This window comes from Elephantulus edwardii, unplaced genomic scaffold, assembly GCF_000299155.1.
Source record: "Elephantulus edwardii isolate Elephantulus edwardi_28Jun2011 unplaced genomic scaffold, EleEdw1.0 scaffold00066, whole genome shotgun sequence".
Classification (NCBI taxonomy): Eukaryota; Metazoa; Chordata; class Mammalia; order Macroscelidea; family Macroscelididae; genus Elephantulus; species Elephantulus edwardii.
In genome coordinates, this window is record NW_006399816.1 from 340988 (window position 1) to 363621 (window position 22634).

At 36.8% G+C, this 22634-nt stretch overlaps 1 protein-coding gene across 7 annotated transcripts in view; it reads right to left on the reverse strand.

Moving 5' to 3' along the window:
• ZFAND6 (zinc finger, AN1-type domain 6) overlaps positions 1–22634 on the reverse strand; it is a 99236-nt gene that overhangs the window by 21277 nt on the left and 55325 nt on the right. For 3 of the 7 annotated variants that reach the window (XM_006888239.1, XM_006888240.1, XM_006888244.1), the window contains 2 exons: positions 16725–16885; positions 347–517 (listed from right to left, as the gene is read on the reverse strand). In XM_006888239.1, coding sequence (XP_006888301.1) covers positions 347–500 — 154 coding nt within the window. In that variant the 5' untranslated portion in view covers positions 501–517; positions 16725–16885. Of the gene's footprint in view, positions 1–346; positions 518–16724; positions 16886–22634 lie in introns of those variants that run through there. The other 4 variants (XM_006888245.1, XM_006888241.1, XM_006888242.1 and 1 more) reach the window with 2 other exon arrangements.

The window sequence follows — 22634 nt, forward strand, 5'->3', positions numbered from 1 at the left end:
TCCCTTTTCAGCAGGAAGTAGCTAAGAGAATACGCCATCCCCTTTTCCTTATGAATCAGGGTGAAGTCTCTCTCAGGGAGGAGTGATAGGGAATGGCAAGGGACACACTGACAAAGGAGATTAATCAGAACTAGCTTTGACAAGCACTGTGGCAACTAGAAAATTAAAACAGACATGGGGGGGGAAGAAGAACGAATTGGGGATGAGGGTGGAGAAAACAGTGCAACAATGAATGAATGAAAACCCAAAATCTCTGTAAATGTTCATTAAAACGAGTCAAATTTAATTTAAAAAAAAAAACTGAGCGAAGTGTATTTCAGAAGGATATTTGAACAGATTTACTTACCAGGTGGGCTTATTCTACCATTACTACTATTCTGTCTTTGAAGATGTTCCTTATAGCATACTGAACACATGCCATTTGTACGAGGATTCCCATAAAATCCGCAGCCAGTGGAACAAAGCATAGGCACTTGGCTATGATTAGTTTCTTGAGCCATGTTCCTCTGTTGCACACCTGAAATTTACACAAAATTAGCAAAGATTTCAGACAGAAAAAGAATTATACATTACCCCAATTAAAAGAAAATGCCACAAATTCATCCCTTAAACCACCCCAAGAATTATGGGTAGGGCTAACAGAAAGAAATTAAAATCTGACGGTGCTTTTTGGGTTTCTATCTCTAACCCACTTTACAGAAACGGGTTGGTACTGGCTCACAAAGAATAAGAAATCCTAGAGAAAGGTATCCAAAGATTCTCCATTAGCAAATGCTTTCTGGAAACTCTTTAAACTCTAGCTCAGTTTTGTTGTTTTAAATGTTTCTATTTTATAATAATTTATTCACAAAGTTAGTATATAAATTGTTTTTCACACCAGATCTTTTACCCATCAAATTGTGCAACCCTATGATTACACCTGCCCCCCGGCAATGCATCCTCGCCCCTCTGTGATCTTCATACACATTTTACAAGTTATCTTTCTACTCCTACAATAATGGTCTTCTACAGTATTTGTACTTATGGAACAGAGTTAGTTCACTTGGCGTAATGCTCTTCAGTCCTTCCCAAATTAGGTAGTGATTTTCAAAATCACTGCTCCTTCATGCTGTGTAGTATTCCATCGTGTGAATGTACCATAATTCCTTATCCATTTGATTGTGGTTGGACATTTGGGCTGTTACCATGTTCCTGTGATTGGTAACACTGCTATGAATGTAGTGCAGTTCTGACTGACTCTTTAATTTGTGGTGTCAGAAACCTTGAAAATTGGGTTTTTATCCTTTGGATTAGCCCCTATTGGGGGACATGGTCTCCAACTACCTTAACTGTTGACACATGGTCTTGTATCAACAACTGGGGAACCAAGTAAGAGTGCTTTCCACGCTGAGAGATGGTCATGGAGAGAGTGAAGAGACTGAGGAAAATAGAAACAGATGAACCTTGAAGATGGAGCCACAGTTAAAGGTTTTGCTTGCTGCATGACTGAATAAAAAGGTGGCTTGTAACTGCTCTGAGATAATGCTGGACAGCTGAGGAAACTTGAGGTTTATTTGTGCTGCTGAACTGAACCTAGACGTTTACTTGTTGACTGAGCGGCTGTATGAAGTAACTAAGGAAGTATGCCTTGTTAATCTGGCTTAGGACTGCTGGACTTGCACTGTGACTTTGACTCACTCCCCCCCACTTCCTTTAATAAATCTTACAACTGTGAATAAAGTCTGTGAATCAATTTATAACATTGGACTCAATGATTAGTAGAAATAAATGCAAGAGCATGTGGAGTAGCATGCCTGATCATTTAGCTATTTGTTTAGCAATACAGGTATTATTGATGGGGACAGTTCCTCTTTATGAAGCAGGTACAAGTCAGACTTGGCCTTCCCTATGTTGTATCTGGTACTTTTACAAAATGAGGCATAGACAATTTCATCTGGGGGGGAGGGAGGTTTCTTCTGGGAGCAATAATGTGGTGGGACGAGGGTGGAGACTGACAATGATCTAAGCCACGAATTCTCCTGTGCTAGCTACTAATGATAATAAATTGACCAAAAAAAAAAATAAATTAAGAAAAGACCTAAAATGGCCTGGATACATTTTTTCAATGTAAGGCTGGAAATCTCACATATGCAGAAGAGATAGTATCTTCCTTCTACTTAAAAAAACTATTAAATCCAAAATGAATGGTCAAAAGTAAAAAGGAGAATATGACCACCAATTTTGATATCACCCTAATATGTGCTTTACAGTAAGGCTAAAATTCAAAACATGAAACACTGGTAATGTTTCCAAGCTGAACTTCCCTTTATAGCAGTAAGTGACAATAATTTTCATAGTCCAGAGTTTTGTTGTGGAAAAACTATCATCTGTCAGATAATGGACCAAAAGAATGTCAGGTTATATAACAACTATAGCAACAAAAATAAAGAAAATTCTTTCTCAATCTTTAGGCCACAAAATGTACCTTTACATAAAGATTCAGAAAGACAATAAACCACAGAAAAGACTATCTTTGCGTAACTATTAGTGTAGTGGCAGAAAGTAATCAAGAGAAGTTAAAGGGTGTGCCTCCTATTGCTACTGTCCTTCCTAGGTAGGTATGTCATTTGCAGGGTATACTGGTCAGGGTATTCAAATGCTCAGGGAAGAAATGACGTAAAAGAATGTGAAGGCAGGGTAACATTTTAATTGCTACACTGCGGGATGTACATGGATACAAGGAGGCATAAAGTGCAAAGACTCAAACAGAGAAGCTCATTAGCATGGTATAACAATGTCTGGAGACAATGAATAAATTTTAACTCTTGATAACATTCATAATCAAACTATTACCCGGGCCTCTGAACAGTATGTAGTATTTGAAGAGAACTAACTATGGACCAGGAACTCTTTACTGAAATGATCTGACTTCATTCTTTCAAGAATTCTATGATGTTCATACTATTGGCATTCCCATTATAAAAATGGGAAAACTGGTAAAGACTTAGGAGCTTGTTCAAATACACATACTTAGTAATCGGCTAAATCACTATCTGTCTTTATCTTAAAAAAAAAAAAAATTAAAAGATTGCCTAAGTCCATCCTCTCACTACAACTCGTAATTTTGTAATATATCATGAATATTTTTCATTTAGGGTTTCTAAAAAAAATCACTCATTTATTCAACCTTAAAATATTACACCTATTTAATTACTAATTACACTCTTCAAAAAATTTGGTTTTCCTTTAGTCATTTCCTTAGAAATTCTCATCAAAAGAGCAGTAAACGAAAGGAAGATATAGTCCACTTTAATAACTGTAATAGATATCAATTAAAATTCCCTGCTCCAGTCCCAACAGTGAAGCCACCAGGTTCTAAGAATTTCATTTTGAAATGTGCTTTCCTTTTCCATTCCAGTCCAGGCTTTCATTACTTCGTGCCAGTCAGGCGTTTCTGTTGTTAGGTTTCCACTGCAGCCCCTTCTCTTTTACTGCTCCTCATCCAAATGAACTTCCTTAATTGCCCCCTACAATCCCCAGGTTCCTCATATTGTGTTATTAGTTAACTGTCCCTTACAGGAGTATCTGATCTAGCATTCATCCTCTATGTAAATTTAACCACAAACAACCTAAATGGATCTCTGAAATGGGATCCCTGCAGAGGCTCTTTCACGTGCTCCCCACCTTCTAGGACATATGCATAGTGACCCTAAAACAGGTAGATTCTGATGTGAACTCCATGCCAAATTAACTGTATGCCACCAGGAAACCAGAAACACCGTATGATGCCAGAATTAGTTCTAGTTTACCATCAAGTAGGAACCGACTCATAGCTGACCCTCCAGTGAGTTTTCTTAGCAGTAAATCGTATAGGATGAGATATCCCATCTTTGACTCGCAGAGCAGCTGGCAGATTCAAATCATGTAATTATGTGTTAGAAGCACAATTCCTTACCGCTAAGCCATCAGAGATATACCGGGGTAAAGTGTGTTCCTAATGTGAATATTTATTAAAGCAGAAAAAACAACACATATGGAAAGCAACCAAACAATGCATGTGGCAAAAATTCAACAACTGATTTTACAGCTCCCAGATGTCTGGAATTATGCTTATTCCTAGAAATAAGCTTACAAACTGCTCTTTTCTTTGTAATGCTGTCTACTTCTGTGACAATCCCATCTTACTTAAAAAATTAGGTTCAGGTCTTTCTTCTGAGTCTATTTCTGCCCATCTTAATACTCCTTTCTCTATAGTGTACTTTTAAAGATGCTTTTACCACCCTTCTGTGGAATTCACCTTATCATTAATCAGCTCCATCATGAGTATTTCATTAATTTACCCAATAAAAATCTAAGTTCCTTCTTCAAACTCCAACAAAATAGTTAAAAACATTTCATTGTATTATTAAAAAGTATTCAAGGCAACTAAAGAATGGTTGTTTTCAGTTAAAAAGGGGAGAAAGTGCATTAATGAAAAGTATTTCGCACTTTGGTACTTATATTTTTATATACTACTACTAATAATAAACTATAATAATAAGTCAATCAGTAAAGTTATTCTGAGCACTAGAATCTACCAACTATCATATAGCCAATATGCTCCTTATTCAACTAGAGTGAATAACCTAAAGAGGTTTAAAAGAAAAAAAAAATGCATTTTGGCTACTTATTTACTTTTCTTTTTCTTCCTGAAATAGGAATCAACCCAGTAATGCTGCAAACTGGCAAACACAGGTTACATTTAGCACACTCTCAAGTTTGGTAGGCCAACATATATTAATGATTTTTAACAATTCATTCCTAGAATTTAACCCATAAAATCTCTTATTTCTAGTTTTACAAACACTAAAAATTAGGACGATCTGACAACAGGCCCATGTTCATGCATCTGAAACCATCAGCTAGAGTTCCTTTGAGAGAAGGTCTGTACTCTCTAGTTCAAGGTTTGCTTTCAGTTATCTAACTAGTCTTAGGACCATTTGAGTTTTTCAGGTGCAAGGTAACATCTATGAACCTTTCAATTTGTGATCTTTACTTTTAATTTTAGAAGAAAAAAATACATAAAGACATATTAAGAATGCATGCTAAACCTCAAAGCAGTGCTGCAGACATCAAGTTATTAAATAAAAAAAAAATTTTTTTTTAATCACTGGGTCAACAACTACCCAAAAGTGGTTAGTTCAGAGACTTTTCTTTGTAATTGTATCATATGAAGAGAGTAGAAAAAGGCAAAGTAGTACAGTACAATAGTAGTATATACTCCAATTTTAAAAATATAACAATTGATCAATAAGGGGATACAGTTGTTAACCTGAGAACCTACCAGCTATTGTACAGGCATGATACAGAGGCCAAGGATTGGAGAGGTCATTTTAGGAACTTGACAGAAGTCATAAAAAGTTGAGGAAAGTTAACAAAGCAACTAGATGAGAAAGTATGGCTTGACAGAAAACCCATGGGAAGAATGTTACTCACTCTGATAAAAGTATAGGGACTTTAGAGTGGGGCTCCTCCTGTACTGAGGAGGCTTTGTCGTTCTTTCTCTGTATAGCAGTGCCCAGCTCCCTATGTCAGCTCGGCTTTCCTGCTGATGCTTGGGCTGAAAAACAAAAAGGTGCGAATCTGGCTAACATGCTGATAATATCTTTGCACCACTGCATATTATTTCCCAGCCAATAATTCATTCCCAACTTTCAACATACTTAGTTATATAAAAAGAGACCCTTAAATTTTAATAAATACAAACCTCATTTTCCCAGATATTACTATAAGGTTTCCATTGACTACTATGAAAAATGTCACAAAAAGGAGCCATGTATTACGGCTTATATGTATTGTTTACAGCTGAAGTAGAAAAACTCTTAAATGACTCATTTACTACACTGCTCAAAAATGTTTAAATGGACTTATAAATCTTTGTTAATGTTCAGAAAGTGAATATATGAGGAAAGCCACACAGTCTCTGTGACAACAATCTAACTCAGCCACTGGAGGACAGAAGCAGCCAGACAGTATGTAAATGAATGACCACAGGTTCAGCCAACAAAACTACATTTATGTCCATTAAGAGTCTTTTCATAGTATAAAGCTTTAAGTGCTTGATGCTGAGAAGTAATGCATATTGAAGGTTATAGAGTCTGATCTTCTGCAACAAGTGGTTCAAGTCGTCCTCACTTTCAGCAATAAAGTTGTGTCATCTGCATAAAGCAGGTTGTTGATCAGTCTCCCTCTAATGCTGATGCTACATTCTTCTTCATAAAATCCGTCTTCTTGAATGATTTGCTCAGCATACAAACGGCATAGGTTTGGAGAGAGGCTCTATCTCTGACACACACATTTCCTGATGATTTTAAACCATGCAGTGTTCTCTTGCCCTAGATACAGGTTTTGCACGAGCACATTTAAGCATTTTGAGATTCCCATTCTTCTCAATATTAGCCAAAATTTGTTATGATCCACACAAATGCCTTTACATAGTCAATGAACTCTCTGCTTTCAGCCAGGATCTATATGACATCAGCAATGATAACCCTGGTGCCATTGCCTTTTCTAAAACCAGCCTGAACTTCTGGCAGTTCTGTCCATGTACTGTTCCAGCCATTTTTGGATGCTCTTCAGCAATATTTTGCTTGCATGTGATATTCAAGGTAGTGTCTGATAATTTCCACATTCTATTGGATCACCTTTCTTGGGAATAGGAATAAATATTGATCTTTTCTAGTCAGTCAGCCAGGGACTGTCTTCCCAATTTCCTGGCACAAGCTGGTGAGCATGTCCAGGGCTGCATCTGTTATGTGAAACATGTAAAAAACATTTTGTGGTAGGTTTGAGAGATCAATGACCAGCTGATTTGTGGGATGACATCAAGGATATCATCCATCGAAAATGCAAAGGCCAATACAAAAGACAGGGGAAAAAGTGTTTGACTACCTGGCTTCAAAGCTGGCTGTGTACCTATAGGACCTTCAAAAAGGTCTTGAAAGCCCTATAGTGTCCTTCCATTACACATACATAGGATAGTTTGATAGCAAATAACAACATGGCTATTAAAATCTGTTTTTCTGTATAATTTTCATATCACAAAATGATTTTGTTTTACAAACATGGAAAGTCTTAACAGGCTGTTTTGAACCTAGAGTTTGTATGAAAATAAAATTGATATTAATATCCAAATCTCTGGTGGCTTATTGGTTAAGAGTCTGCATTGCCATCCAAAAGGTATGCAGTTCAAATTCACCAGCTGCTCCACAGGAGAAAGATGGACAAATCTCTTTTGTGATTTACAGCCTCTGCAAATCTGCTGGAGAATCAGCTGTCAATCAGTTCCAACTTGATGGACTATAACAACACTAGTAAAGTACTGTAACTTATTAACATAATAGACATTTAGGCCATGCATATATGACCACTTGATTCATGGGCAAAAATTAAGTTGCAATGCAAAAGGAAAATGGTCATCTTTTCAGTAAATGGTTTAGGATCAATTTGATGTTCACAAGGCAAAAAAGAATTCAAACTTAACTTCCATCTCATTCTATATGAAAAGAGAAAAAAATTCCATATGGATACAGACTTCACTGTGAAAGGTAAAATAAGAGGGGGAGGGGAAATGAAGGAAAAAATATAACACTTCAATCACTTGCTTTTTTTCTGAATCTCTTCCTATAAGTAGATGTTCTACTTGTCCTGGTTGTTTTTTCCTTTCTAGAACCACCAAATACTGGAGGGTCACTGGGATCAAGCATATAGATCTCTTCTAGTGACTATACTTAATCAGACAGTTTCACCTGGTCTTCTGAAAGTGTTCTTTCCAGGTAGACGTTCCCTTTTAACTTCAGACTAGTATATCTAATTTCTCACTGAAAGTGTACCATTAACTACCTATCAAACATTTCCAAGTTGTTAAAAAAAAAAACCCAACACAAAACTTTAAAAAACCTGCTATATGGCAAGCTCTGGTGGCCTAGTGGCAAGACGCTGCACTGCAATCTCAGAGGTGCACGGTCTGAATCCACCAAATGCTCTACTGAAGAAGGAGGGACAATCTCCTTCTGTACCACTCAGATCTGATTTGACAGTACACACATACAAAATAATAATAAAAAAAACCTGCTATACTATGATAACACCATCTCTTCTGCTGTGCTGACACAACACTCTATCAATTAATTGTCAGTTCTAAGTTTAAAACACACACACACACACACACACACACACACACACCCAGAGATGTGTGTATATAATCTGACGATTCTTCACCACCTTACTACTTTATCTTGGTCTAAAAACAATGTACACTTCCCTTTACTCTCCTATAGTCTGTTCTCAACACAGCAGCCAGTGATCCTATTAAAATGTATGTCAAATCACTACTTGCTTACTCAAAATTCTCCAATGGCTTTCCATTTCAAAAACTGTAAAAGCCAACATTTTACCATGACCGTAAGGTGCCCTCTGTTATTACTTCTAACTTACTCACCTATCCTTCTTCCTCTCATAAACTCTGCTAACACCAGCTAAGTTTCTATAGCAAAAACATCTGTACTTGCTGTATCTTCATCTTTAAAAAGATCTTTTTGGTCGGAATCTCGTATCTCCTTCAGATTTCTAGACTCAAATGTTACCCTCTAAGGCAGGTCTTTCCCAGCAATTCTTATTTAAAATAGCCCCAGGATCTTTTATTATTTCCAGTTTGGTGTTATGCTGTTGGTTTGTTGTTTTGGGGTTTTTTTTTTTCTTCTCCAAGGCCCTTATCACAATTCTTACTACTGAATTATACTCATGTTGGTCTGTCTCTTCACTACTAAAGTATTTTTTCATACAAGGATTTTGTCAATTTTATTCAACAAGAGTTGACATCTAGTTAGACATTCACTATTCATTGGATGAATAAATGCTGTCAAGAAATGATTACAAAGCATAGCCAACCCTCCAACTGCACAGCACTACAAGCATTTATGCTAAAGAATAGAATATATTATTTTTTAAAGAAAATAAATGTGGCATATGAGGCCTGACCTTGCAGTTTGTGTATCAAACAATAATACCTAGTCTCATGTGCCCAGCTTTTGGGTATCCTTTCCCAATTCCATCCACTCATTTTGTACTGGGCCCAATTTAGTATCCCAGACATTGCAATTTTATGAGCAAACTAAGTTGTAGTTAATTTTGTTTCCAAACTGACCTAGGCTCCGTATAGCATAACTAAAGAATGAAAAGATTCCACAAATGGCATTCTCTATAGACAGTGTTCTCTTTTAGAAACGGGAAGGAAGGGCAGGGGTTCAGTTCTATAGGCTTCTACACATACAAGTATTTTGTCCACTTCTCAAAAAAGATTAGTATTTAAAATTAGTATCTAAAACTAGTATTTAAGACTAGCATTTAAAATAAAATACTTGTGTATTAAATACACAAGTATTTTGTTCACATCTCAAAAAAAGACTAGTATTTAATGCATACATACGCAAATGTATACACATCTTCTTTTTGACCCTTCCTCTTTGACCTGAGAGCCATATACACTTAGACTTTCATTCCCCATTTCGAGGCAAATTTCCAGCCTTGTTATTATGTGCTGTCGAGTCGTTTGTGACTCATAGCGACCCTATGTACAACAGCCCTAAACCCCGCTCTATCCTGTGCCAATCGCACTGCCTCTGACACACCCATCCCGATTACCCCAGTCACTCAATCAATCCACCTCATATAGAGGGTCTTCCCCTCCTGCGCTGTCCCTCTACTTAGTTTTAAAAAAAAAATGTGTAAATAAATACCTCTTCCTAATTGTTTAATATGAGCAATTCTCTATATTTTAAATCTTTCTGGCTGCCTTTGAAACTTTGTACAACCATCCATATATAAGTAGCTGATTTTAGTTTTACTTAATATTTATATATGTAGTACTTAATATGCCAAGCAAAGTTTTAATGACTTCATAAATATTAACATAGTCGAAACGGTATTGTATTTTTGAAAAAAAAAAAATAAAATAAAAGAAAAGAAAAGAAAATTGAGCACAGCTCCTAATGAATCTGCCATAAGGTGAAGTCTACTGAAGAAAAAGATAACTACACAAGATCAGAACAATTGTCAGCTACTTATTAACAGTTAACACTGTCATTCACTATATGATGAAACAGAAATAAAGCAAACAACATAGTCCAGTAAGGGCAGAAATTCTGTAATATAAAGGAGAAAAAAAATGAACACTCAAGACAATTTTTTTTCATGGTTGTATTCCAGACCTACAGATTGAATACTGATGAACTTTTCCAGTAAAAGGCTACACAGTAAGTATTTCAGGCTTTGTTGAGTCATATGGCTTCTGTTACAACTACTCAAGTCTCCCTTTCCTCTGTGAAAATATAGGCGATCTATAAATTAATGAGCATGCCTGTGTTTTAATAAAACTTTACCAAAAAAAAAGGTAGTCAACTGGATCTAGTCTGCCAATTCCTACTATGTATCAGTGGTAGGCAAACAGAAAATATTCAAATATATTTTGGATGAATTTGTAATTTTAAAATAGTTCTGCTAGCCTACTGTCAGGAAAGACACAGCAAAAGTCCGTGGCTTTAAGTCAGTTTTACAATCTTTTTTTCACAGCTCTTTTTGTTCAAGGATACACTTGGACAGACTTATTTACCATGTGTCTGACAATATCGAATACAATTTTCGTAGGTGCTATAGAAAACAGCAGTTTATGATTCACAATTTGTCCCTCACTGTTTAATACTAAGCATAAGGGTAAGAATATTAATACTGAATTTTCATGTATATGCACAAACAATATATCTAAGCAGCTACAATTCCTTATCAGCCACAAAACCAAGAAAATACTAAGCAGCACTTTACGTTCATAAAGGTATAGAAGAATGGACGATCAAAATGACTGCCCATTATTCCAGATATTGATTTCTTTAGTTCAGTTAAAAGGTACTATCTTGAGGAGAGCAACAACAAATATACTATACTGTTTTAAACTGCTAGGAAAACAAACAGATTTGTCCTGGAGAGGGTTAAACCGGGTGGCTCCTTGGAGGCAAGGATTCTGAGGCTCTGTCTAACTTACTTTGGACATGTTGTGAGGAGAGACCGGTCCTTGGAGAGGGACATCATGCTTGGGAGGGTGGAGGGACGGCGCAGGAGAGGAAGGCCCTCTATGAGGTGGATTGATTCAGTGACTGGGATAATTGGGATGGGAGTGTCAGAGACAATGCGATTGGCACAGGACAGAGCGGAGTTTAGGGCTGTTGTACATAGGGTCGCTATGAGTCGCAGGCGACTCGACAGCACATAACAACAACAAGTATAAATCACTAATAATATAGTATTAAAATAATTATTATGTACATAGATGAATGGCAGAATGGCAACATCATGATGAACATGAACGTAGGATAGACTGACATTATCGTGATCTTATTTTACTTAAAGACACAATTAAGGCTGATGAAGCTGTAGCCAAAAAATATATGTATTATGCATTAATATGTATTATGATGTTGTTATGTGCCATCAAGTCGCCCGCGATCCAAAGCAATCCTATGTACAGCAGCTCTGAAACCTTCCCTATTCTGAGCTGGTCTCACTAATTCTGACACACTAATCCCCACAGCTCCAGTTACTGTATCAATCCATCTCATCTGGGATCTTCCTCTCCTGCGCTGTCCCTCCACTGTTCCGATCATGACGTCCTTCTGCAAGGACCGGTCTCTCCTAGCCACATGCTCAAAGAATGTGAGACAGAGCTTCAAAATCCCAGCCTCCAAACAAAGACTTGGTTTCACCCTCTCTAAGACAGACCTGTTTGTTTTTTTGGTAGTTCATGATATGCTCAAGAATTTTTTTCAGCACAACTTGAAGGCAGATTCTTATTCTGTCATCCTTAGTCACTGTCCAGCTCTCTGAAGCATAACAAGTTAATTGTGAAGACCATGGCCTGGATTAGGCAAACCTTTGTCTCTAGACTGACATCGTTACTTTTCAGCTTTCTGGAGAGGTCCCCTGACAGCAGATTTTCCCAGTGCAATTTGTCTTTTGATTTCCTGACTGCTCGTATTAAAAGAGTATTAACTGTGGAGCCAAGCAAGCTGTAATTGTTAACAACCTCAATGTCTTCTCCATCTATCATGATACTGCCAATTGGCCCAGTGGTGAGAATCTATGTCTTCTTGATGTTGAGCTTCAATTCATATTAAAGACTACAGTCTTTGACTCTCTGCAGCAAGTGCTTCAGGTCTTATTCAGTTTCTGCAAGCAAGGTTGTGTCATCTGCATATTTTAGGTTGTTTAATATGGTGCAAATCTGTTGCAAAGATCTATTTAATATATTAAGCAAAGATGTCGCCTGAAGGTCTAATAGGAATCTGACCTAAGCAATAGCATTTGCCTCGGAATCTGACCTAAGCAATAGCATTTGCCTCTTATGCACGAAGGGTGGAGGGACAGTGCAACAGGGGAAGACTCTCAATGAGAAGGACTGATTCAGTGACTAGGGTAAAGAGGGTAGGTGTGTCAGAGACAATAACATTAGCACAGGATAGAGGAGGTTTCAGGGCTATTGTACATAGGGTTGCTACGAGTCGCAAGTGATTCGAAGGCACACAACAACAACATATACATGTAAAGCGAAACAAGACTGAAGAAGAAATGATGCACTTGAATTACGGTGCTGGTGAGCAATCCTAAATACACCAAGAAAAACAAATGAAATCTTCCTTTGAAGACGTTCAGCCAGAATACAAAGAAGGAAGAATTGTCAAATTTCATCAAACTTTGAATATGTTATTAAGAAGGACCTTAATTCCTAGAGAAAGACATCACACATGATAAAGTATAAGATCAGTGAAATGTTGAGAGCTCCCTCAACGAGGTGCACTGAAACTGTGGCTGTAAGAATGGGCACAAACATAGCAACTACTGTGAAGGTACAAAGTAAGGCGATATTCTGATACATGTAGCATTACTCCCTGCCAGAAAAGACTTCACAGACCTATATGGCATAGTGAAAACAATAAACATATTTATGATCCTCTGCTTCTTCCTGCTTGAAAAATGCTCACCTTAGGCCCCTCATGTGAAGAAATGAAACCTATCTTTTATATACCTCATGGGCTATGGGAAATGATCATGCTATAAATGAAACACACACACACACACACACACACACACACACACACACACACACACGAGACTCAATGCCATCGAGTTGGAACCAGTACACAGCTGACCGTGCAGCAGTTTCTAGAAGTTGTAAATCACACAGGAGGATACTGAGCAGAAGCAACTGGTTGAGTTCAAACCACAGCCTTTGGGTTAGCAGTGCAACACCTTGCCCACTAGGCCACCAGTGCTGCAGCACACACATACACACATATATACATAAGCCACATACAAACACATATACAAACACAAAAGTCATAAATATATACCCAAATGCATATATAGTTCAGAGTCAGCTGGCTTAAACATCAGGGCTAATCATTAAAGAGAGCACTACAAATTCTCAAATATTAGGTGGTGGCTGAAGTCATCAAATCAAGACTATTTACTCATAGCTCACAATGAGAGGGTATAGAAAGGCTTTTCTAAGTAGACGAAGAAGACCTGGTGGTACAGTGGTAAATACGAGGCTACTCACTTAAAAGGGTAGCAGTTTAAACCCACTAGCTGCTACTAGGGAGAGAGATGTGGCAGCTTGCTTCGAGGTTTACAGCTTGTAAATCCTAAAGGACTGCTCTGAGTCAGCGTGGACTCGGTGCTTGCAGACAGTGAGCAATCGCTTGCTTATTAGGAGATTTCTTTAAATATGCCTCATTCCAGCAGAAAATAATCTCCCCCCCCCCATTAAAATTATGAAGGAATGGTTTCTAAAATCATCCATGCATCTGTCAAAAAAAGTATTTACTAGGTGTTTGTAGTCTGTATTTATGGGAAATGGTAAAAGCATGTGTTCTATTGGGGGACAGTTCTATGTGCCTGGAATATGGTGTGGTGGGAAATAATCCCAAAAAGAATAAAGTACATCACAGTATTTTTATCTGTCTTCCAAACCCACTGCTGCTGAGTCAATTCCGACTCACAGCAACCCTCCATTGAGCTATCTGTCCTTATAGAAGGAGACTGTCTCATCTTTCTCCTGACTGGGTGACAGATAGATTGAAACCACCAACCTTTTGGTTAGCAGCTATATGCCTTAAACACAAAGCTAGCAGAATTGTACTCTCTTATGATTATTTTGAAGATTTAAAAGTACTACCTAGCATTCTTTCAAACACACATACACACAAAAAGAGTTTTAATAATAATGATGTAACAGCTTGCAAATACTGATGACTCAGAACAACCCTACCAGACAGCAAATTACTACTGAGCCTATTTGACAGGTTAGAAAACTAAGGCATAGGAAGGGATAAGTAATTTGCTTAACATATGTATCTGTTAAGAAGGATCATCAAGAGTTTGAGTGTGCCCCGGCACCCGAACTCGAGAGCCTGTGTATGTGACTAGCATGGTGCACGGCCTTTCAATAACCTAGGAATGCTATCCTATTGCTCGGCATAAGACAAAAGACACTAAAATACATTTCTAAAGCTAAGTAAAATTCTATCATACAAATGGGTACAGGGTCAATGAAAAGTCAACATTTTAATGGTCAAGTAAAATATAGGAGAATGAGGAGGCAGAATTGAAGCAAGAGTAATGTATGTGGTGCTTGCTTTCTCACATAGTAAAATTTACTAGCATCTTAACACTCTCCTGTTAGAGAGTAACAGGTAGAGAAGTAATATTAATGACAAGAGTCATTTCAGTAAGATAAAGGAAGAAAAGGAAACTGGAGAGCAATTTACTACTTTCATGTTTTATCCCCAAATTATCTACAGAGATACAAGACTTCTCCAACTCCTATTGTGCTTTCTTTAATTTCATTTTAAAAGTCTTACATTTTAAAAAAAATCTTTCAATAGCATTCTTGAAGGCTTCCTTCACCCTGATTTTTTCTATTTCTAACAATAATTAAAATACAAAAGGGAGAATGTTAAAGTACTGTAAACAAAACAGAAGAACCAAATTAAATCCCATTTTATGAGTTAAATCTTGTATGATAGAGTTTAAAACTTCATTAAAGTAAGATTTGTAATCACTAACCAGCAGATTATAAAATTTCTTCTATGGAGCTATTGAAAGATAAGGAACTAGATAATCTTTGGATATGCACTGCTATAAATTTACTGGCCAACACAAAAGGACTGAGCAAGAGAAACTGTTCTACCTCGGAGTTTCTTACTAACACTGCATGGAGCTAAATATAGCTTTCATTTCTAACATATAACCTCCAACTACTTTCACAATAATATCTATATTTAGGTTATATTTTTTTTCACATAAATGTATTCTCATTCACTGATTCTCAAGACACTCAATTATACTTTTCTTCAGTCAACATGTGTGATGCAAAAGAGAACGCAAACTAATTGTAAATAAAAAATGCAAATAACATTTGTTTTACTTGAATGTTAACAAGATTTTAGAAATCATTTTCTACATGCTCAAAATTTGCTCAATTCAAGTTTTATATTTTAATTGCTCCATCTGTACAAAGCATGCAATCTTCTAAGGAATAAAAAACAAAAACCAAATAAAAAAACATATTCAATTAAGATTTGCATTTCTAAATCCAAGAGGAGTGGAAAAGGGGGGAGAAAGCAAAATTCTCAAAGTTTATTCTAAATGTGATAAATTTTTAAATGATAAGGAAAATAGGGCCAGCCACCCCCCCAACCTTCAATACAATATGTATCAAAGTCACTGCTGTCAAGTCTATTTTGACTCACAGCAACCTTCAATTTGTTTCTGAGGCTGGAAGTCACAATGGGAGGAGCCACTTTTGAGTTCCAAGGGCATGAGGCACCATCACCTTTTGGTTAGTAGTGCAATATGCAATGCCATCAGGGGTCTCATTATCATCCCTTTCTCTCAATGCAGTCAATTTGGAACAAACTCCAAGTTGACCTTCCACAGGGTTTACAGGACTGTAAATAACACAGGAGGAGATTGTCCATTTATCTCCAGAGAAGCTGCTGGTGGATTTGAACTGCCAGAGAGGATAAAACTGCCTTGGAGTGAGCAGTGCAACTTCCTCTGAGTAGGCCACAAGAGCTCCCTTTATATTATATTGTACTCAAAAACCAAGTCAGTCAGCTAGTTTAAATTTTCAACTGCACTTAGGGATCAAGAATGATCTTTACTTTGAAATGATAAATGTTTTCTGATGAAAGAAATTGAGCAATTTTTTTTTAAAAAAAATTTATTATACTTCATCACATTATGTTCAGAAGCAATTTTCTGTATTAATGTCAAACATCGTATTACAGAACACATTTCTATCATTCCTTGGTCAAATTATTAATTTTAAAAGGCAGAAGTCAACTATAACATAAACACCAAAATGAAGAATTGTAATCTGCTTCACAAATTCCAATGGTTAAAATAATTCTCAAGGATATATGATCACTATGATACTTGGTTATGAGTGCTACTGTTCAAAAATATTTTATACATAAAATCTTCCAACCAGCCCACCCCTGAGGAAAAGAAAAAAAAAAACAAAAAACCCACACAAACGGAAAAAAATTGTTTCATCATGCCGACTCAAGTGTATCTTGAAGTACTTTGGATTAAAAAAAAAAAAAGCTACTATACTCAAGTACATAAGGTTACAAGCTTAAGTCTCTACTCACACAGTTGAGGTTGATGAGCAAACAGCTGTCCTGTATCTTGAGACAGACATTAGCTTCCTGCCTTCCCTATCCTCATAAGCAGTTACTTAAAGTTTGAGTTTTATGCAAGAAAACATTTTAAAGCCTTCAGTGTTTTACTGCAGCAGACTTCAGATTCATTCCTGTAACACATTTAACATGAAACACAGTTGAAGGTTAAAAATTTATTAAGCACATTTTAATCATCTAAAATTTTAAGGAGTGCTTTCACTATTTTAGTTACATTAAAAAAAAAGGTTAAAATTAAAGAACTAAAAACATTCCATTCAGTATTGTGACACCAACAGACTAATACCTGATCTATAACTTTAACAATTCTTTCTACATCTGGCCACAGGCTAGGAAAGCAAGACTCTTTAGAAACGTTTGTGCTCAAACAATATTAGCTACTTAAAAATTTTTTTCCTGTTTAGTTAATTATTGAAAATAAGCAGCAAACAATACACAAATAGGTAGCCAATGGGGTGACATCAGAGCCGGAAGCTATTCCATCATACCTCCAGAGAGGGGAGAGAGATATTGGGGGTCTGTTAAAACATCAGAAGGAAGCATGTTTCAGAAATTCCATAGAAAGACAGGACACATTTCCCAAAAGATTCAAATTCCTAGACTCACCTAGAAAATAAATTCTCATAGAAAATATTTTATCAAATTCACACTAAACTTTCAAATAAATCTATAATAAAGTTTATAAATTAGTAAGTAATGGCTGCAGTAACAAGATAAAAATCTGTACTTCTCTACCTAATAAATAATACACAAAAGCAGGCAGTTATGATGACACTTTGCATTACAGAAACACAGAGCAAAAAAACGGTTGCAAGGAACTGGGCTGCCAACCCTAAAACATGCAGTTCAAATCTATCACCTGCTCCACAGGAGAAAGATGGGGAATCTCTTCCTATGAAATATACTGTCTCTGAAAACATGCTAGAGGGTCAGCTATGGGTTGCTTGCAACTCGCCAGTACACACCACACCTCAAAAAATTTAAGGTTTTACTTTTCAAAAGTAATACTCTTAAAAAGGAAATCTCACTTAGCAAACTAAAACACTTTACTGTGTTGCTTATATTTGTATCCAATCTCAGTTTACATACAAAATTTAATACTATTACTAAGCATGAACTTTAGTATATACAATATCAGAAATAAAAAACATAATAAAGCCACACTTAAGTGTAAATTTTAGGCTTGGATATTTACTGTCAGTAACTTACTTGTAGTAATTTACTTCCTCACCTACTTTTCCCCCCACAAGTAAATTTCAATTAAAATGCCCTAATACACCAGGACAACCATTTCCCCCTGACATATCAAATACTGGTGGTAAAATTTAAGCAAAAGTGTAGGATTCACTCTGTAATTTACTAATGTTAGGACTAACATGACTTAAAAATATTATATGAAATAGCATTCAATCACTTTAATTTCCCTCATTTAAAAAAATCATTATTTACTATAATGCTTGAAAAAGCAGAGGGTCAATGAAAAAGAGGAAGACTCTAAACAAGATGGGCTGATACAGTGACTACAACAGTGGGCTACAACATGGTAGGAATTTTGAGGATGGCACAGGATAGGTTAAGGTTCTAAACTATTGTTTACAGGGTTGCTATTCGTCAGTGTTGACTTGACAGCACCTAACAACAAAAACATTTAATGCTAAAACATTGCATATCTGTTATGCTTTAACAGATGACAGAACATTCTAGGGTTCACTGAGTCTAAAACTCAAAAGGTCTGGTGGCCTAGTAGTAAAGAGCTGTACTATCAACCCAAAAGGATACAGTTTGAATACACCTACGGGATTGAATTGCTCCATGGAGAAAGACAAACAACTCATGCAATCCACTGCCTCTGAAAACCAGCATGAGGGTCAGCTATGGGTTGAACGTAAATAACACCACTAACATATGGTTGTAGATATATTAAGGATAGTTAAAAATCTAAAAAAAAAAAAAAAAAAGTTTATAATCTGATAGCATATCTTCCAAACAAGTTAAAATATCATTCACACAAGATTTACACATCTGCTCAAGAATCTGGGTATTTTAGTAAACTAATTCTTAAAACTTTCAGACTTTGCCAACAGTTTTAAATAAACCTATAGTATAATACAACAGGTTGGGTTTGCTGTTGTGGGACTGTAAAACAGAAGTATGTTTTCTGGACAATACTAATTAAATTTAATGAATGCTTACTGTGTAACAGACACCAAACTAAGAGTTTTACATGCACATTTAATCAATCCTCATATACTCCTCAAAGGTTGTTGTTATGTGTCATCAAATCGACAATGACTCATGATTATGACTATGACATATTCATTATCCTTCTCCAAGACCACAATTCAAAGGTACCACAATTCTTCTCCTGTCTTCCTTGTTCATTGTCAGCTTTCGACTATGACTCAACCCTATGAACAACAGTGCTGACCTTCGCCTATCCTAAAGCCAACCTCATCATCTCTGACTCACCTGACCCCACTGCCAGAGTTACCTGTGTCAATCCACCTCATCCAGGGTCTTCCTCTCATGCTGACCTTCAATCCTTCTAAGCATGATGTCCTTCTCCAAGGACTGGTCTCTCCTAATAAGATGCCCAAAGTATGTGAGAAGAGTTTCAAAATCTTTGCCTCCAAGGGACAACTTGATTTCATCCTTTCCAGGACAGACCTGTTTATTCTCTTGGCAGTCTGTGGTATGTTCAATACTTTTATCCAGCACCACAGCTCAAAGGTCATCATTAGTCACTGTCCAGCTCTCAGATGCATAACACGCAACTGAGAAGACCCTTCGCTTGGATAAGGCACATGTTGGTCTTCAGACTGAGATCGCTGCTGTACAGATTATAGAATCAAGGCTCAAAGATGTTAGCAACTTGTCCAAGATTGCGGAGTTTTGTTAGTACCAGAGCTAGTTTTATTAAACGCCAGAATACTCCATACCTAGTCAATCTATACATGAGAAAATAATTTGAGAAGCTGGACTATGTAAAGAAGGCGACACCAGGATTATGCAAATAACACAACCTTTTCTGTAGAAAGTAAGACCTAAAGCACTTGCTAAGAATCAAAGACTACATCCTTCTATGGGTTACATCTTAGCATCAATAAAGCAAATACCCTTAACTCTGTACCATCATGATAAACAGAGAAAAGATTGTTGATGTTGTCAACTATTTCATTTTACTGAGATCTGTAACTGACACACATGGTAGCAGCAGTCAAAGAGCAAAAAGCATGTTCTACCAGGAAAATCTGCTGTCAAGGAGCTCTCCAAAACATTAAAGAGTAAAGATATCAGTTTAAAGATTAAGGTGTGCCAGATCCAAGCCACAGCAACTGTTTCCTATAAACTTGAAAGGTGGACAATGAACAAGGAAGACTGGAGAAGAATTGTGGTACCTTTGAATTGTGGTCTTGCAGAAGAATAGTGAATAAACCGCAGGCTGCCAAAAGAACAAATAACTCTGTCCTGGGGAAAGTACAACCAAGTTGCTCCATTTTCAGGTACTTTGGGCATGCTGAAGAAAAGGCCAATCTTTGGAAAAAGTTAACACGTTGGGAAAGGTAGAGGGTCAATGAAAGAGGAGATCTTCAATGAAATGGGTGAACATAAGGACTGCAGCCATGGGCTTGAGCATGGAAGAGCAAGGGTCATATCTATTGTTCAAAGGGTTGCTTTGAGCCATAGCAGACTTGACAGCACTAACAACAGAGCGAGGACATGAACACTGATCTGTCTGACTCCAACCCTAATCAAAAAGTGAAATCAGAGCTGGTATTAATTCACTACATTAATCACATTTGTATCCATAAAAGGATTCAAATTTAGATAGTAGATAATATTGATAAAGGAGTAACTCAAAGCTATCTCTTAAACAGTATCAGAATTGAGGACAAAATATCTAGAGAAAAAGGCAGGGGAAGAATACATTTTAAAGAACTATGAAAGAGGAAAATAAGCTTATCTTAGAATGGCACAGGAGCACAGAACATGTAATAAAGTCTGGAGAAGATTCAGGAGACAAATTTTAAGTCAAGGGAAAAAAAATATACTAATGCTAAGGAATCCAACAACTGAATAAGCATCTTTTCATAAATTCTGTATCCTGAGAAAGACCATGGCCTGAATCAGGCGCAACTTCATTTCCAAACTGACATTGCTCCTCAGTAATTTGAAGAGGTCTCTGGCTGCAGACTTTCCCCAAATAAGATATCACCTAAATGACTGCTTGTGTTGAATGTGGATTTACATAAGATCAAATCATGGACAATTTCAATCTTTTCTCCATCCAACACGAAGGCTGAGTGGTGAGGATTTCTGTTTTCTTCATGTTGAGATATAATTCATATTGAAGGCTGTAGTCTTTGATCTTCTGCATCAAGAGCTTCAGGTGCTCCTCTCCTCACTTTGAGCAGGCAATGTTCTGTCACCTGCATTACACAAATTGTTGACATGTCTCCCCACTCCTCAATCCTAATACCATATTCTTCTTCAGAATGATCTGTTTTTTAATTATATGCTCGGCATAAATTATATACACTTTAAATAGGTATGAAGAAAGGATACAGCCCCGATGTAGACCCTTGATCTTAGGTTATGCATATGCACCATTATGTACTCTGGGATTAGACTAATGAAATGGTTGCCATATCAAAAATAGTTTTAAAAATAGTCCTATTTAGCTAGTTGTACTGGTAGGCATCCATATACTATTCTATCATAGAAAGCAGTTTACTTCTGGGTAGATCCTGAACTGCTCTTTCTCTTGTTGAACACAATACTGTTAGTCATTCCCCGCATTGTGGATTATATTAAAAACTGATTCAAAATGCCCAAGTCAAAATGGATGATAACAGTCCATTCCAGCTCACTAATGCCTGAAACACCAGTCTTACACATTTCATTTCCTTTTTGACAACTTCCAATTTTCCTAGATTCATATTTCTTAATACACATTCTGATTATTAAAGGACACTTGCAGTTACTTCTCATTTGGAGAGGTGCCATAAAAACAAATGAGGTCTTGAAAGCTTTACTCAATCTATATCCTTAAGCATCAATTGTAATATGAAGAGGTAGCGTTCCATAGACACACTGTGTGCCTTCCAACCTAAAGATTTCATCTTACAGCACAATATCAACCTTTTTTTACTCTTCATGGAGTTTTCACTGACCAATTTGTTTAGAATTTGATCACCAGATTCTTTTCCCTAGTCATCTTAGTCTAGAAGCACTATAATCTGTCAATTTTAGGTCAATCTGTTGGTATTTGAAATACTGGTGCTATAGTACCACCATCATATCAACACAAATGCCACCACAGTATGGCAAATTGACAAGACAAACAGCAGACATTCTGCTCAGGCAAAGGTAAACTGTGAAAAAGACACCTTGAGATAATTATCTTTAAAAATGCTCACCTATGACTAACACCTACAATTCAGGTATTTTAAATATTATGTAATATCTTTTATTATATGAAAGATTATTCACAACTTTAGTTTGCTCTATAGTCAACACTCTTGGCACCAGCAGCCAGGAAATTAAAAGATGTATTGCGGTGGGAAAGTTTGCTGGCAGGGACCTCTACAAAGTACTGAAGAGCAATGGTGGAGACTAACTGAGATGCGCCATGGTCTTTGCAATCACCTGCTATGCATCAGAGAGCTGGACAATGACTAGGGAGGACAGAAGGAGAATTGATGCCTTTGAGCTGTGGCACTGGAGAAGAATACTGAATGTACCATGGACTGCTAAGAAAACAAACAGTTCATCCTGGAAAGGGTTAAACCGGGCGGCTCTTTAGAAGCAAGGATTCTGAGGCTTCGTCTGACATACTTCAGACATGTTGCAAGGAGGAAC